Source organism: Rattus norvegicus, chromosome 20 (assembly GCF_036323735.1).
Source record: "Rattus norvegicus strain BN/NHsdMcwi chromosome 20, GRCr8, whole genome shotgun sequence".
Taxonomy (NCBI): domain Eukaryota; kingdom Metazoa; phylum Chordata; class Mammalia; order Rodentia; family Muridae; genus Rattus; species Rattus norvegicus.
In genome coordinates this window covers 31,242,092-31,257,978 of record NC_086038.1, presented here as the reverse complement: position 1 = coordinate 31,257,978, position 15,887 = coordinate 31,242,092, and the positions used below count along the sequence as shown (strand labels likewise).

The following is a 15,887-nucleotide window of genomic DNA, read 5'->3' as shown; positions in this document are numbered from 1 at the left end:
CATCTGTTATTATAGTGCCAGGGATCAGAGCCCATCTTCTGATCTCCGTGGTCCTGGCACAAATGTGGTCTGTATATTTATATGCAGGCGAATATTTATACACAAACAAATAACAAAAACACCTTTAAAAGATAAATAAGCAAACATGAACATGCCATCCAGACTCCATTTTAGTTGTCATTATGCTTTAAAAAATCACTGTAGGGGTTGGGGATTTAAGCGCTCAGCGGTAGAGCGCTTGCCTAGGAAGCGCAAGGCCCTGGGTTCGGTCCCCAGCTCCGAAAAAAAAAAAAGAAAAAAAAAAAATCACTGTAGTCTTTGAGGCAGAGTTTGTCAGATCTCTGTGATGCCAGCCTGATATACATAGTGATTTCTGGGCCTGCCAAGGCTCCATAAATAGACCCTGTTTCCAAAAGAAAAGAAGCAAAACAAAGAAATAAGTGTATAAATCTTTATGTGGGAAGAGCCCTCCAGTTATATATAAATCAATTTGAAAGAATTTGTCTTATGCCTGTGTTTACTTTTTTCCAGTGCTGTTAAAGGGAAAACCCCCCAAGTGGGTGATAGAGTCTTGGTTGAAGCAACCTATAATCCTAATATGCCTTTTAAATGGAATGCACAAAGAATTCAAACACTACCAAATCAGGTACGTAGTTACTGAGTTTGCTACTGTGGACACTTGGTACTTGACATTTCTGTTTTGCACTGTAATATCTTTTTAAAGAACTTTATTTATTTGTTTGTTTGGTTTGGTTTGTTTTTAGAATCAGTCACAAACCCAACCTTTACTGAAGACTCCTACTGCTGTTATCCAGCCGATTGTGCCACAGACAACATTTGGTGTTCAGGCACAGCCCCAACCCCAGTCATTATTGCAAGCCCAGATCTCAGCTGCTTCTATTACACCCCTATTGCAGACGCAGCCACAGCCCTTACTACAGCAGCCACAGCAAAAAGGTATTAAACGTGATGTAAATCTTCACTTCTTGTTTCTACTGAATGCGTAGATGTTTAAACTGCTAACATAATAAGAACATGTTTCTAATTACAAAGGTATCATGGACTTCAGGAAAACATGAACAGAACATTTTCTACTCTTGAATTTTCCCTTTTAGCTGTGATAAAATACGATCTAAAACCAACTTGAGGAAAGGGTTACTTGGCTTACACTTTATATTCCATCATTGAGGACTGTCAGGACAGGATCTGAAGCAGAGACTGGGGAGGAACGCTGCTTTCTGACTTGCTCTCCACACTTGCCCACTGTTTTCCCACACTGCCCAGCACCATCGACCCAGTGGTGGCTTCACCCACAGTGGGCTGCTCCTTCCCCACATCAGTCATTAGTCAAGAAAATGTGATGTATCTTTAGTTGGTTGGTTGGTTTGGTCTGATGGGGATGGTTTCTTAGCTGCAGTTCCCTCTTTTTTTCTTTTTTCTTTTTTTTTAAAGATTTATTTATTCATTTATTATATATAAGTGCACTGTAGCTGTCTTCAGACACACAGAAGAGGGCTTCAGATCCCATTACAGATGGTTGTGAACCACCATGTGGTTGCTGGGAATTGAACTCAGGACCTCTGGAAGAGCAGTCAGTGCTCTTAACCACTGAGCCATCTCTCCAGCCCCAGTTCCCTCTTTCAAGATGATTTTAGTTTGTTTCAAGTTGACAATAAAGCTGACGAGTGTGAAATGGAATGTTTTTGTTTTTGCTTTCTAATGTTTGCAGTAAATAAACATAGCATGGGCATCATCACTGCCTCAGCACATACTGAGTGCCATACATTGTCCCATGTTCTTCCAGCTGCTCTCTCTGGGAGCTCCCCCAGTCTATAGATGACCTTTTTCCTTTCAGTCCCCTTTGCTGATGTCCTACTGCATGTTTTGTACCGTCTGATCTTCACTAGTGTGCCCTTTTTCTCTCAATCTCTCTTATACTTTTGTTATATACAATATAAATAAGCACACATTTAAATTGAGCTTCTGCATATGAGAAAAACCATACAGTATGTGTTGTTTTGAATCTTTACATGTAGCATTATGATTTTTGATTGAATCAGTTTTATTGCACATACCACGATTTCATTTTTCCCTTATGGTTGCATAAAAGTGCATTTTGCACGCACACACACACACACACACACACACACACACACACGTGCACACGCTACCTTTGTTGGTGAGTGCTATTTCCTGTGTCTTGTGAGTAGCATAACTATAAACATAGGTGTACATAGAGTGGTATGAGTGGGTCATATGGAAGTTTATTAGATTTATTTACTGTCTGCACCATGTGCTTACCTTGGAGGCCAGAGGAAGGCATTGGATCTCCTAGAACTGGAGTTACAGGGGTGAGCTGCCACATGAGTGCTGGGAACTGAAATGGAGTCCTGGAAGCCCATGGTGCTCTTATTGCTAAACTCCCCAGCTCCCTGGTTATTATTTATTTTAGTTAAGTTTTTAAAAGATGCATGAGTGCTTTGTATGTATGTACACCTGCATGCCAGAAGAGGGCATCAGATCCCTGTATAGATGGTCGTGAGCAACTATATGGTTGCTGGGAATTGAATTCAGGACCTCTGGAAGAGCAGCTAGTTCTCTTAACCATGAGCCATCTCTCCAGCTCCTGCTGGCTGTTTTTAATTAGTATGTTTGTGTGTACTGAGTGTACTGTTTGTACTGAGTGTAGACATGTGTGCCAATAGCACACATGTAGAGATCAGAGAGTAACTTTGCAGAAGAGTTTTTATTTTTCTCTAGAACTGAGGCTTGTGTGGTTAGTGGGCCACCCACTCGTTGAGTCATCTCACTTGCCCTATGATGTCCTTTGGTTTTTATTGTCGTTTACTTTTTGTTATATAAGATAGGGTTTCAAATGGCCCAGACTGACCTTGAATTCACTCTGTAGCCATGCATAATTCTGAATTCCAGGTCTTTCTGCCTGTATGTCTCAAATGCCTAGGATTATGGGCATGTGCTACCACACCTGTTTTTCTAAATTGATATTTATTTATTTTAGATTTCTTCATTACCTCTTATGTATTCTTTTGTAATGTTCCTTTTTTGGATTTGTTTTGATTCCTTGTGTTTGTTTTGTTTTGTTTTTTACTTTGTTCCTTTGTCTTAGAAATGGGGGGGGGGTAGGGGTTGGGGATTTAGCTCAGTGGTAGAGCGCTTGCCTAGGAAGCGCAAGGCCTTGGGTTCGGTCCCCAGCTCCGAAAAAAAGAACAAAAAAAAAAGAAAAAAAAAAAAGAAATCAGGGGGTAAGTCTATATGATTTGGCAAGAATTGGTTATAACCAATGCTTTGTAATTTATACTGCATTATTTTATATGCTTTCAGTTCTCCCAGTGTTACTGATGCTGGATTTGAATATTTGTAGCTATCAGTAGCCATAGATTTTTCTGGATTAACTGAATTTTTCTTTTGTAAATGAATAATACCCCAATGGTATTTTAACATTCTCTACCTATCTTATTCCATAGTACTCATTGATTTCGTGTGTATACATCAGGTACTGGCAAACTGTAGGCCTTGAATTTGAGCCTGTAGTTTGCTTAAGCTAAAAATAGTTTACATTTTAAAAGGTCTCTCTCTCTTTCTCTCCCCCCCCCCATTCTCTCTCTCTCTCTTTCACACACACACACACACACACACACACACACACACACACACACACTTTGAGTGTCTGTGACTTGGTCATTTGCAAACATGCTTGCCAACTTCTTTTAGGTGATTCTATTCTATTAAAAAATTACGTACATTTTCTCTTTCAACAAATTCCTATTGCTGTTTTTTAGAGTATGGATTTTTGTTACTTATTCCAGAATAAGGAGTTTCTATGGTAGTCTTCTCCAGTTTGGCAATAAGATTCGTTTTCCTTCCTGTCCTTTTTTCTTACCGTGGTGGCCTCTTGGGTTTTAAGGGATTGATTGTTTTATACTCAATTGATGTTTGCAACGGTAGGGGATAGGGTAGAGAAGGGTAGTGCTGGGTATGAGTACTAGACAAGCACTGTACCACGGAACTGTATGCTCAGCCCTTTGTGTGCTTCTTCCTTACACAAGCTACCCCATAGAGTGATGAAGTTAAAACTTGGCTATATCTTCCTATATGTTCCTGGGGTGCCACTGTTTCTAGAAAGAAAGTAGGAGCTGGGTGGTGGTACGCATATTTAATCCCAGCACTCAGGAAACAGGCTGGCAGATCTTCATGACATTGAGGCTAGCGTAGTGTGCATAGTGACCTCACATTAGCCAGGGGTGCATAGTAAGACCTCATCTAAAAAGAAACAAAAATACAGGGCTAGAGAGATGATTCAGCAGTTAAAAGCAATTGTTCTTGCAGAGGACCTGGGCTTGGTTCCTAGCATTTATATGCTGGTTCCAAAGGGATCCAACGTACCCTCTCTGGCTTCCGTGGGCACCTGTGTGTGTACACACACACACACACACACACACACACACACACACACACACACACACAAGTTGTAATGACATAAGACCAGCAAGGCATTTAAAAAGAACATTATTGTTGATTCTAGACTTAGCAGCCAAAGGCAGTTTTGTTTTTAAGAGATTCCATTAGAATTCTACTGTTTCTTTGTTGTTTTTTTGGTTTTGTTTTTTTTTTTTTTTTTTTTTTGAGATGGAATCTTACCTTGGAGCCCTGGCTAACTATCCTGTAACTTACTATTATGGATTTGAATTTACAGAGATCTGCCTACTTCTGTCTTTCTGCGATTAAAGGCATGAGCCATCAAACTGGCAAAGAACTTCGATATACACTGTACTTTTTAACACAGATTTATCTCTTCACTGCTTCCATTGTACCAAAGAGGTGTACTTTTACTGTCCTGTGGAAAAATAGATATACTATTTTAAAATGAAAATTTTAGTTTTCATTACCAGGAAGAAACCAAACAATACTTTTTTTTTTTTAACTGTATTTTGTTAACTTGGAAAAAGACAACTTTGGAGAATCCTACTTGATTATTCATATTTATCATTGTTGTGTAAAGTTTTTTGAGCTTAATTTAACAAATTTTCTTCTCTTTTCTTTTACCTTTTTTGAAGCTGGCTTATTGCAGCCTCCTGTCCGAATAGTATCACAGCCACAACCCGCACGGAGATTAGATCCGCCATCTAGATTTTCAGGAAGAAATGACAGAGGGGATCAAGTACCTAATAGAAAAGATGACCGAAGGTATGTTTGAAGGTAACATGGTGGGCTGGAAAAACAGCTTAGAGGTAAGAGCACTGTCTGGTCCTCTGGGGACCCACGTTTGCTTCCCAGCACCCATAAGGTAGCAGAGGACCCTCTGTAACACCAGTTCTGGGACTTCCAGTGCTCTCTTTGGCCTTGCTTAGGTACGCGTGAGCTGCACAGACAAAACACTCAGATACATAAAATAAAAAGTAAATTAGAAGTTGCCCTGAGCCAGCCTGCTGTATGTATGTATATATGTGTATATAACAAAGACTGTCAAACAAAGAATGAAAAAATTAAAAACTATTTACTTCCTTGTGCCTAACTCCATAGACATGGATGGCCTTGAATCTGTACTAGATGTACTTGCCTCTGCCTTCCGAGTGCTGTGATTCATGGTGTACACCACTGTGCCTGGCAAGAACCATTTGATAATACCAATAAATATTAGCAAGGTTTTACTCATTTATTTAATCTGTGTCTGTATCCATGCCATGGTGTGTATGTGAAGACCAGAGGCAAACTTGGAGGAGTCTGTTCTCTCCTACTCTGTGGGTTCTGGGAATGAAACTCAGGTTCTCACCCTTGGTCGCAGCGCCTGTGCCTGTTGAGCCATCCTGGTGGCCCCAGAGTAATTTTAGAAATCCTTGCTTTAAGTCGTGAAAGGGACAGAGAAAGACGCAGATCCAGAGAAAGATCACCTCAGAGGAAACGTTCCCGGGAGAGGTCGCCCCGGAGAGAAAGAGAGCGATCCCCTCGGAGAGTCCGCCGTGTCGTTCCACGGTACACAGTGCAGTTTTCAAAGTTTTCTTTAGATTGGTAAGTTTTTCCGTCTGTGGTTTGTTTGCTTCTTTTAAATTTCATTATTAGTGTTAGAGTTTTATATAGTTTGGTACAGAATATGTCTTTTTCTTGTAAAGTTACTTAGTAACACTTTGTGTTATTTATCTGAGGGCAGAAATGCAATTTGAATTTGGAATTTTGTTCCTTAAATAAGGACAGTTATTTTTGAGTACACATTTAGGATAGCAGCTTCTTAAGCACCTTTTGGTTTAGGATATAGCCCTGGACAAGAGCGCTTGCCTAATACGGAAGCTCTAGGTTCAATCCCTGTATCAAAAACAACTGACCAAGAAGCAAAGAAGCAAACTTCTAGAGAATCTTCCTTTGTAATGAAAGTTTTAAAGTTAGAGTCTTAGAATCAGGATTTACTGATAACTTTAAATTTGCTAATTGTGTATTAAGGCAGCAATACTCTTGTTTCAAGATTAGCTGTGGCAGGGTGGTGCGATACAGAAACACTGACCTCTTCTTCTCTACATACTTATTATACTTAGTTGATTTACCTGTTTGTGTCCTTGGTGAATTAACTCTTAGAATCTGGAGTCAGAAGGAGATTAGTAAATTTCTTAGCTTCATACAAAACTCATATAAACTTACAGAATCACTATGAAGTTAAATATCTACAGCACCTAACCTACTGTATGAGAACTACAGATCCTCTGTAATTCATGGTGGCAGTGAGCAGTGTAGCACACTGATCATAGACTAACAGGGAGGAAAAAGAGAAATGGAGACAGATGTGCTGGTGCACACCTTCAATAAAAGGACTGGGGAGGCACAGACAGGTATGTCTGTGAGTCAGACCAGATGGCTGTATTTTCTCTATATTAAGGTCTCATTAAAAAACTAGTATTTGCTACTTAACAGAAAACTTTATCTTGTGATGATACGTTTTTTATAGTTTTGATCAGTTAGCAAGTATTCCTAGGCTACATTAGTGGGGTTTTTTTGTTTTTGTTTTTTTAATATGAACAGGATAACTGGATAGCTATGTTAAACTGGGCAGGGGGACCCGTAACTGGGGTTTTATTTATTAACACTAGGTTAAAAACTATATTTCAAAAATTGAGACAAAAAATTATTTCTGTATAGCTGCCTATATATGAACACATTATAAACTAAAAATAGTAAACTCACACAAGCCACATTTTCTAAGCCATATAAAATGTATTATTAGTGTATTTTATCTTTGTTTACTCCTACATTTAAGTATATAGTTAGAATATTTCAGAGAAACCTGAAGGGAACCAAAAGCACTTTCCCAGCTGTCAAGATATACCTAATGAAGAAGCCTTCTTTATTCTCTCTGTTGTTAAAATTTATATAAATTTACAGAACATCAAATGAACCGATTACAAATAGGTTTTAAAGCTCTTCATCTGTAATTGTAGAACTCAAAACTTCCTTACACTAATGTGATTATGAGCTAGAGTGAAGGAAAATTATTTGTACTTAGCCACTGTTTAATTATAGATGTTACTGCTTTGGTGCAAGATATATCTAGTGTTGGAAAATTTTTGTACTTTCTTACTTAAAAATAAAGGTGAAGGGGGTTGCACAGATAGATAAGACTTACAGATATGTACAGAAAATTAAATCTCAAAAACAAAGAAACTTTGTGATATAGTTTCTACATTTCTCTTCTCACAGTGGACTCATACAGCAGTGGTATTAGATCAGCATCAATAAACGGCTGACTTGTACATACCCTCTGTTCTTATTTGGTAGAGAAGTGATGGTGGTATTTCTCTCTCTTTGGTATTTCAAGACAGGGTCTCTCTGTGTAGCCCTGGCTGTCCTGGAACTCGCTCTGTAGACCAGGCTGGCCTCAAACTCAGATCTGCCTGCCTCAGCCTCCTGGGTGCTGGAGTTAAAAGTATGTGCTACTCCCACCGGGTCTTAGTTATTTTTCTACTGCTGTGACGACACATCACAGCCTAGGTAATTTATAAAGAATGCATTTAATTTGGGGCTTATAATTCCAGAGGATATTAAGTAGATCCATGATCATGGCAGCCGGCAGGCAGGCATGGCTCTGTAGACCTTCTCTACAAGAATAAGACAGAGATAGACTTAACTGGAAGTGACATGTGCCTTTGGAGCCTCAAAGCCCAACCCCAGTGACACAGCTCCTCCAACAAGTCCACACCTTCTAATACTGTCCAGACAGTCCCACTGGCTGCACTCTGGGCATTCAAATCTGTGTGCCAATAGGAACGATTCTCATTCGAACCACTGCAACTACTCCGCTTCAGAGAATTGACACCCTCTTTTGATCTCCCCCATGGGAACTGCAAGTTCATCCTGGAGCACAACACATATAGACATACATACATGCACATTTTTTGAAAAGTTATTGTTAGATGTGAACAGCAAGTAACTTGTCCCTGTTTGCAGTGTAATGTGGCATAGATCTAAGTCTCCACACTGAAGTGTTGAAATTACAGATCACCTAGAGCTGCTTTGGATTTTGCTTTCCTGTGAATTTGCCTTGCACTCAAAGACTTCTGCTTGCCTCTGTATCTGGACTGCTTGGAGTCATGTGCCGTCACGCCTGACTCATGGGAATTTTTAAATTTAAGTATGTTTAATCTAGGCTCTTCCCATATAATAAAATTGTGTCTTTCTGTGTAGCATAAATGTGGGAAAGCAATCAGATATTTAGTTCCTGTCATCACTTTGTATACAGGGTTTTCAAGTATCTATGCTTGCAGCTAAGGGAGAAAAGAACACTTGTTCAGGTGTTCTCTGGGATTGTGTTTGGAGTTAAATTTCAAAGGGTCTTCTCTAAGGAATGAGAACCTATACACAAAAAATAGAGAAGTAAGCATGACATTTAAATATCATTTATTCAGCAGTACAGACTTTGTTTACTCCTACATTTAAGTATATAGTTCGAATATTTCAGAGAAACCTGAAGGAAACTAAAAGCACTTTCTCAGCCTTCAAAATATACTATATGGAGAAGCCTTCTTTATTCTCTATTGTTAAAATTTATATAAATTTACAGAACACCAAATGAACCGATTACAAATAGGTTTTAAAGCTCTTCATCTGTAATTGTAGAACTCAAAACTTCCTTACACTAATGTGATTATGAGCTGCTCATCTTGAATCTGTTCATTTTTACTCTGTCAACTTGTATGTAGCTTTGGAAGTGCATGAATACATGTGTATAACCTTTGGCCTGAAGGCTTTTTATTCACTGTCTGTGTCTGCTTTTCAGTCCCAGTTGTGACATGATGGAATTAAGGCGCCGTTATCAGAACTTATATATTCCTAGTGACTTTTTTGATGCTCAGTTTACATGGGTGGATGCTTTCCCTTTGTCAAGACCATTTCAACTGGGAAATTACTGCAATTTTTATGTGATGCACCGAGAAGTGGAGTCCTTAGAAAAAAATGTGGCTGTTCTTGACCCACCTGATGCTGACCACCTGTACAGTGCAAAGGTTTGTATCCCATTGTGACCCACGTTTTGAATATCATAGCATTTAGAGCTATCCTTTGGAAATGGTTGTTAGTTAAAAGACTCAAATTGCCTGATTTTTGTCTTAGCTATTTAACAGTTTTATTTTAACACCTGTCTTAATTCTTAAGCTATAAAACAAGGGCTATTTTTTGTCATTTAAACTTAAAAAATATTAACAAGTTAATGTTGTGAGTCATGTGACTTCCTATAGAACTGGGTAAAACTTGATGCCGGTCAGTGTGCTAGACAGTAGTCCTCAGGGTATCTTTCGGTATACTGCTTAATGAGTTTGCTTCTGTTTTAAAAGATTGATCTGGGCTGGAGAGATGGCTCAGTGGTTAAGAGCACTGACTGCTCTTCCAGAGGTCCTGAGTTCAAATCCCAGCAACCACATGGTGGCTCACAACCATCTGTAATGAGATCTGATGCCCTCTTCTGGTGTGTCTGAAGACAACTACAGTGTACTTATATATAATAAATAAATTTTTAAAAAAAGATTGATCTGAAAATTGCTTCTTGCAATTGGCTGATGAGGCATCAAATACTATTTTTTTTTCTGTAGCATTTTATATTCCATTTTTTGGAAAAAAATATCTTATGTAATGTTAATTAGTAGTACTTCTCATTTTTTTCACATTACTTTAGACTTTTGACAGGATTGAATTATTTGACTATAATAGGTAATGCTGATGGCTAGCCCTAGTATGGAAGATTTGTATCATAAGTCATGTGCTCTTGCTGAAGACCCACAAGACCTTCGTGATGGTTTTCAGCATCCTGCTAGACTTGTTAAGGTAAAATGAAATGTTTATTTTGATTTTAGTTGTATATTTACTTATCATAGTTTTCAATGTATTTACAAAATAATAAAAACAAGGACATTTGAAATCTTGTTAGTTGCATAATATTAAGTCTACTTTTATTTAATTAGAGATACTTTTCCTGTTACAGAATATGGCTGTAATTTTTGTGTTTCTAGTTCAGCTATGAATTTGATTATGTGTATACTTACAGCCTAGTAAAATCTCTTGGATACTTTTGAAGTTTGTATTTACATAGCTTGTTTCCTTAAAAGAACTCTGATGAAGTATTTTAGAGGATGAGTTATGATGTGTAAATCCTATTCCATTGCTGAAATGCAGTGTGGAACATGATGAACTGAACTCTCCTTGACTGACCAGAGGTAGTAAAAGTGGTATTGGGAAGGTTTGTACCTTTCCGATTTCCTAAGTATCTATTGTAATTTGATGGGCTGTGTTATAGATGTAAATGATTCTTTGTTTTGAATTAGTTTCTAGTGGGAATGAAAGGCAAGGATGAAGCCATGGCCATTGGAGGCCACTGGTCTCCTTCGCTGGATGGACCAAACCCAGAAAAAGACCCCTCTGTGTTGATTAAGACTGCCATTCGTTGTTGTAAGGCCCTGACAGGCATTGATCTAAGTGTGTGCACACAATGGTAAGTACCGGTCCATTTCTTGATTAGGAATGTTCTTCTAATAGTTCATGTAGCTGTTCTTGCCAATCAGCCTCTCCCCTTTCCTTATCACCCCGTCATGCAGGTAATCTCAAAGGAAAATCCCCATTGGTAGCAAAAGTTTGTTTGGTGCCAAAATGTTTGGGGGAAGGGACTTTAAGAACTAATCAAAATACACTGAAATTTTAAATGTTTCGTTACGCTGTACTTTGGAAATTGGATGTGTGTTGAAAATACTTTTCGTTTCATGTATAGCTGGAGAAGACCGTCCAGAGAGAACTTCATTTCATTATAATCCCTCTGCTATAAGTGATGTAGTTGCTGATTATTTTTGTTCAGCCATATTTTCTCTTGAGGCTTACTTGTCCTTTGTATTTTAGTGTATTTCTTACAATTTAATTGAGAATATTCTTTTTTTAGCACATGAAATCTGAACAGCTTTCCAGCTTCTTCAGGTATTCTATAAAATATGGGTAGCTCTGTAATCAAATCAGAAAATTCCTGTTGGAAATGTATTCTTTTAACCAATAAACTATTATCCAAATGTACCCAAAGAGGAACTATGGCTTCTATAATTTTTTTTTCTTTAGACCAACCTCAAGTTCTTGCAGCAAAATTTCTTTACTTGATGTGCTACAAGTGAACTAGGGTCTTTAAAATGTATTGTAGAATTTTTTTTCCAACATGCTTCTTCCCTTGCAACAGGTACCGTTTTGCAGAGATTCGCTACCATCGCCCTGAGGAGACCCACAAGGGGCGTACAGTTCCAGCTCATGTGGAGACAGTGGTTTTATTTTTCCCGGATGTTTGGCATTGCCTTCCCACCCGCTCAGAGTGGGAAACCCTCTCCCGAGGATACAAGCAGCAGCTGGTCGAGAAGCTTCAGGGTGAACGCAAGAAGGCTGATGGAGAACAGGCACTGAACGCTAATCCCTTTTTCCATTTCCGCTTCTCACAGGCACAGGAACACAGGCACAAATGCACACCACACACTACATAACACACACACATGGAGGAACATAACTGCTGGCAGCGACTGGTAATCCAGCTTTCAGCAGTATAGTTCATTTCCTTTTCTCATAAAAATCTGTCTATTATGGTAACATAAATTTAAGAGTGCTGAGACCTCAAAAAGTTGTGCTTATATTGCACAGAATTTTGTTTTTATCATAGGTCTATTTGCTGGAACCTGGGACCAGTTGTTGAGCAAGATTCAGTATTAAGCCATTTTAAGCATTTTGCCATTTTCTCAAATTTTTAAAATTTTCTCTTTCACGGTCATCAATTCTAGTCATGGATATTTGAAATTGGACAACCACAAGTCTGAGAGCTTTGAAATTTCAGGCTATGTGGCAACGTCTTGGGTACATTTCAAAGGTCTGACTAAATCAGTCTTTGGGTGGTTTGAAAATTGGGGCAAGATCACACACTGTGTGGTTAGTGGAGACCGGCAGTGTCTGTGTATCCCGACATCCTTTGTGTTGTAATTTATCACCCTTTTGTGTTTCACAGATCTGGCTTTGATTGGCTGATGTCTTTGTGATCAGTTAAAAGTGGTAGAATGTATGTATGTGGACTTGCCTAAATAATAACTTTAGGAGAAGACAATCTGAGACATTGTGACCTTGCACAGATCAGCAACAGACTTTAAAATAAATTACTTATATACTTTTAGGTTTCAGAATAGTAATGTTGTTCTCAACTTTGTATGTTAGGATGAAGAAGAGAAGGATGATGGTGAAGTTAAAGAAATTGCTACTCCTACCCATTGGTCTAAACTTGATCCAAAGGCAATGAAGGTAACTGGAAATGTAGACATACACGGCGAGTGCGCAAACAGTAACTGTAACTACACATTGTAAACTTCCGAAGCGAAATGAGTAAACTTGGTGAGACTAAGAATAATTGTTTGAAGTGGGGACGTTCAGCCCAGGTATGGTGGCTTGTAACCATCATGTCAGGATTTAAGGGGCAACAGCAGGAGGATTAGCGTGCATTTCAGGAGAGTGAGTTCTAGGCTGTCCTAGCATGTAGAGTGAGACCCTGTCTTTAAAAGGTCTGCAGTGCAGGGCATGGTAGCATGACATGAAACAGAAACAGATTATCTCTTGAGTTTCAGGTCTACAGAGCTAGTTTTAAGACAGATGGGGGAGCTATTCAGGGGCAAACAAACCAAAAAAAAAAAAAAAAAACCTTGTCTCAAAAAATCAAACAAAAGAGTGAATAAATATAAAACACAATAAAAAAGGCTTCAGGCATTCAAAGTCAAGTTTTTGGGTTGTCTTTAACTCTGACGTCTTATGTTTGTACATAGGTAAATTAAAGAGGCTGTGTAGTTCAGGTGTCTCAGTGCCTCCAGTAGAACTACGTTGATAGCGCTGTTTTCTTGTTTGGGAAATGGCCTAAACTTAAGGAGACTAGAAGAATCCCAGGAAAAACGTAGGCATTAGTGGTGCACACCTTTCACCCCAGCACTTAGGATGCAGAGGCAGGCAGATCTCTGAATTCTAGGCCAACCTAGTGAACAAAGCTAGCTCCAGGACAGCCAGCACTACTCAGAAGAAATCCTGTCTTCAAACAAACAAGCAGACAGAAGGTAAATCTCATGTATTTTTATATTTTTTGTTTTTTTAGGACAAGGTTTCTCTGTAGCGGTCCTTGCTGTTCTGGTACTTGCTTTGTAGACCAGGCCAGCCTCAAATTCACAGAGATCCATCTGCCTTTGCCTCCCCATTGCTGGGATTAAAGTTGTGGGCCGCTCACTACACTCAGTGGTGAATCTGATTTTTATAATTTGAAAGTAAAATGTTATGTAAGCGTACTACTAAACTGGGAAAGAAAGAAAAGTGTAATTTTTTGATTCAGGTAGCTAGGGGAGTGTGTCTGTGCAGAAGATTTGGACTAGTACTTGCTTATTTATATGAAGGCTGTGGTTTTGAGAAAGGGTCTCCCCAAGTAACTCTGGCTGGTCTAGCTATGTAGACCAGATTAGTCTTAAAGAAATCTACCTGCCTTTGTCTTCCGAGTGTTTCCATTAAATGTGCATCCCAGGACATCAGATCTCATTGCTTGGTTTTAAATTTTGATGCTTTTTTTTTAAAAAAACAAAACAAAAAGCATTTGGGTATCCAAGGACAACTGGTTTCTCTTTGTAGACCAATCTAGTCTGGCTTTGAAATCAGAGAACTACCTGCCTCTGCCTTCCCACTACTAGGATTAGAGGCATATGCCACCACATCCAGTCCAGTCTAATTATTTTTAGACATCACATTCTAGTTAGTATAGATTCTGTGTTTTGTTAAAATATTTATTCTTTATTAACATTAAGTTATTTTACTTTTTTGGTGGGTGGTAGTAGCACCTTTCAAAATACGTATATAAAATACATATATTCCCTTTAAGACAAAGTCTCACAATATTGAGGGGGTTGGCCTCAAACTGGGATCCTTACTATCTTACCTGGCTTAAAATGATCTTAAGCATTTTGAAACTTGTTTAGGGACCTTGACTTTGAAAGATGGCGAGGTCCTTAAGAGTAGATACTGCCTTTTTAGAGTTCCCAGCATTCACATTGGGAAGCTCACAACTACTTGTAACTTTAGTTCCAGGTAGACACAATACCTCTGTGCTTAATGGGCAAATGTGTACAGGCATATACATATATTCAGAAATAAGAATAAAGTAAAACATGTTTCACAGCCAGATTTGCTGATTTGGTTTGTAATCGAAATACTTGGGAGGTGGAAACAGGAAGATCTGGAGTTCAAGATCTGGTCCTGCTACATAAGCAAGTTTATCCAGTTAAGGCCACAGGCTGTCTTAGTAAAAATAAGGGGCAGGGGGATGGCTCAGTGGGTAAAGCTGCTGCTGTTCAAGCCTCACGTGTAGAGGCTGCCTCCAGAAACAACGGACCTGCCACAGCATGCTGAAGGCAGGAACTAGCTTGTGTCCTCTCACCATTTCCAGTGCCATGGCAAATGTACATTTGTACACACACTCAAGAACAGGTTTTACATTATCTTCTAAAAACATTTATCATTTTGCATTCTCAAAAGCCCTGGATAGTGTCTATTCCACTGAATTTGACTTTTTAAAATAGAATCTCGCTGCATGTAGCCCTGGATTGCCTGAAACTCCCTATGTAGGCCACACTTGAATCTGCAACTTCTTTTAAAAGATTTATTATTTATTTCTGAGTACACTTTGGCTGTCTTCAGACACACCAGAAGAGGGCATCGCATCCCCTTACAAATGGTTGTGAGCCACCATGTGGTTGCTGGGAATTGAACTCAGGACCTCTGGAAGAGCAGTCAGTGCTCTTAACTACTGAGCCATCTCTCCAGCCCTGAATTTGCAACCTTTGAGAAACAGACAAAAAATATTTTTTTAATATCCTACTTTTTTCTTCTGTGTTTTTATGCTCCATATATTTAGGTAAACGATCTCCGAAAAGAATTAGAAAGTCGAGCTCTTAGTTCCAAAGGACTAAAATCGCAGTTAATAGCTCGCCTGACAAAGCAGCTTAAAATAGAAGAACAGAAAGAAGAGCAGAAGGAATTAGAGAAGTCTGAAAAGGAAGAGGAAGATGAGGATGATAAGAAGTCTGAGGATGATAAAGAGGTATGTAGTCCATTCGCATACTGGCACATCAGTGATGGTTTAGAGGGAGTTCTTGGAACATGTGACTCGAACAGGATTTATGTATTTAGGTATACGTGAGTGCACCAGAAGAGGGCATCAGATCCCACTACAGATGGTTGTGAGCCACCATGTGGTTGCTAGGAATTGAACTCAGGACCTCTGGAAGAGCAGCCAGTGCTCCTAACCACTGAGCCATCTTTCTATTTCTAGCCCCTTGAATTATAGTTTAAGATTATGGCTTGTTTTA

General features: G+C 38.9%; 1 protein-coding gene and 1 non-coding gene across 17 annotated transcripts in view; both read left to right on the top strand.

Moving 5' to 3' along the window:
• Window positions 1-15,887, top strand: part of Ccar1 (cell division cycle and apoptosis regulator 1) — a 42,610-nt gene that overhangs the window by 13,255 nt on the left and 13,468 nt on the right. For 11 of the 16 annotated variants that reach the window (NM_001108535.1, XM_063279307.1, XM_063279306.1 and 8 more), the window contains 10 exons: window positions 532-646; window positions 765-957; window positions 5,076-5,205; window positions 5,866-6,027; window positions 9,278-9,503; window positions 10,204-10,317; window positions 10,815-10,981; window positions 11,705-11,915; window positions 12,715-12,798; window positions 15,434-15,619. In NM_001108535.1, the coding sequence (NP_001102005.1) occupies window positions 532-646; window positions 765-957; window positions 5,076-5,205; window positions 5,866-6,027; window positions 9,278-9,503; window positions 10,204-10,317; window positions 10,815-10,981; window positions 11,705-11,915; window positions 12,715-12,798; window positions 15,434-15,619 (1,588 nt within the window). The remainder of the gene's footprint in view (window positions 1-531; window positions 647-764; window positions 958-5,075; window positions 5,206-5,865; window positions 6,028-9,277; window positions 9,504-10,203; window positions 10,318-10,814; window positions 10,982-11,704; window positions 11,916-12,714; window positions 12,799-15,433; window positions 15,620-15,887) is intronic. The other 5 variants (XM_063279308.1, XM_063279311.1, XM_006256464.5 and 2 more) reach the window with 1 other exon arrangement.
• Snord98 (small nucleolar RNA, C/D box 98) lies at window positions 10,625-10,689 on the top strand. Its single transcript, XR_005497860.1, has one exon. It is a non-coding gene; the product is annotated as a small nucleolar RNA SNORD98 (small nucleolar RNA).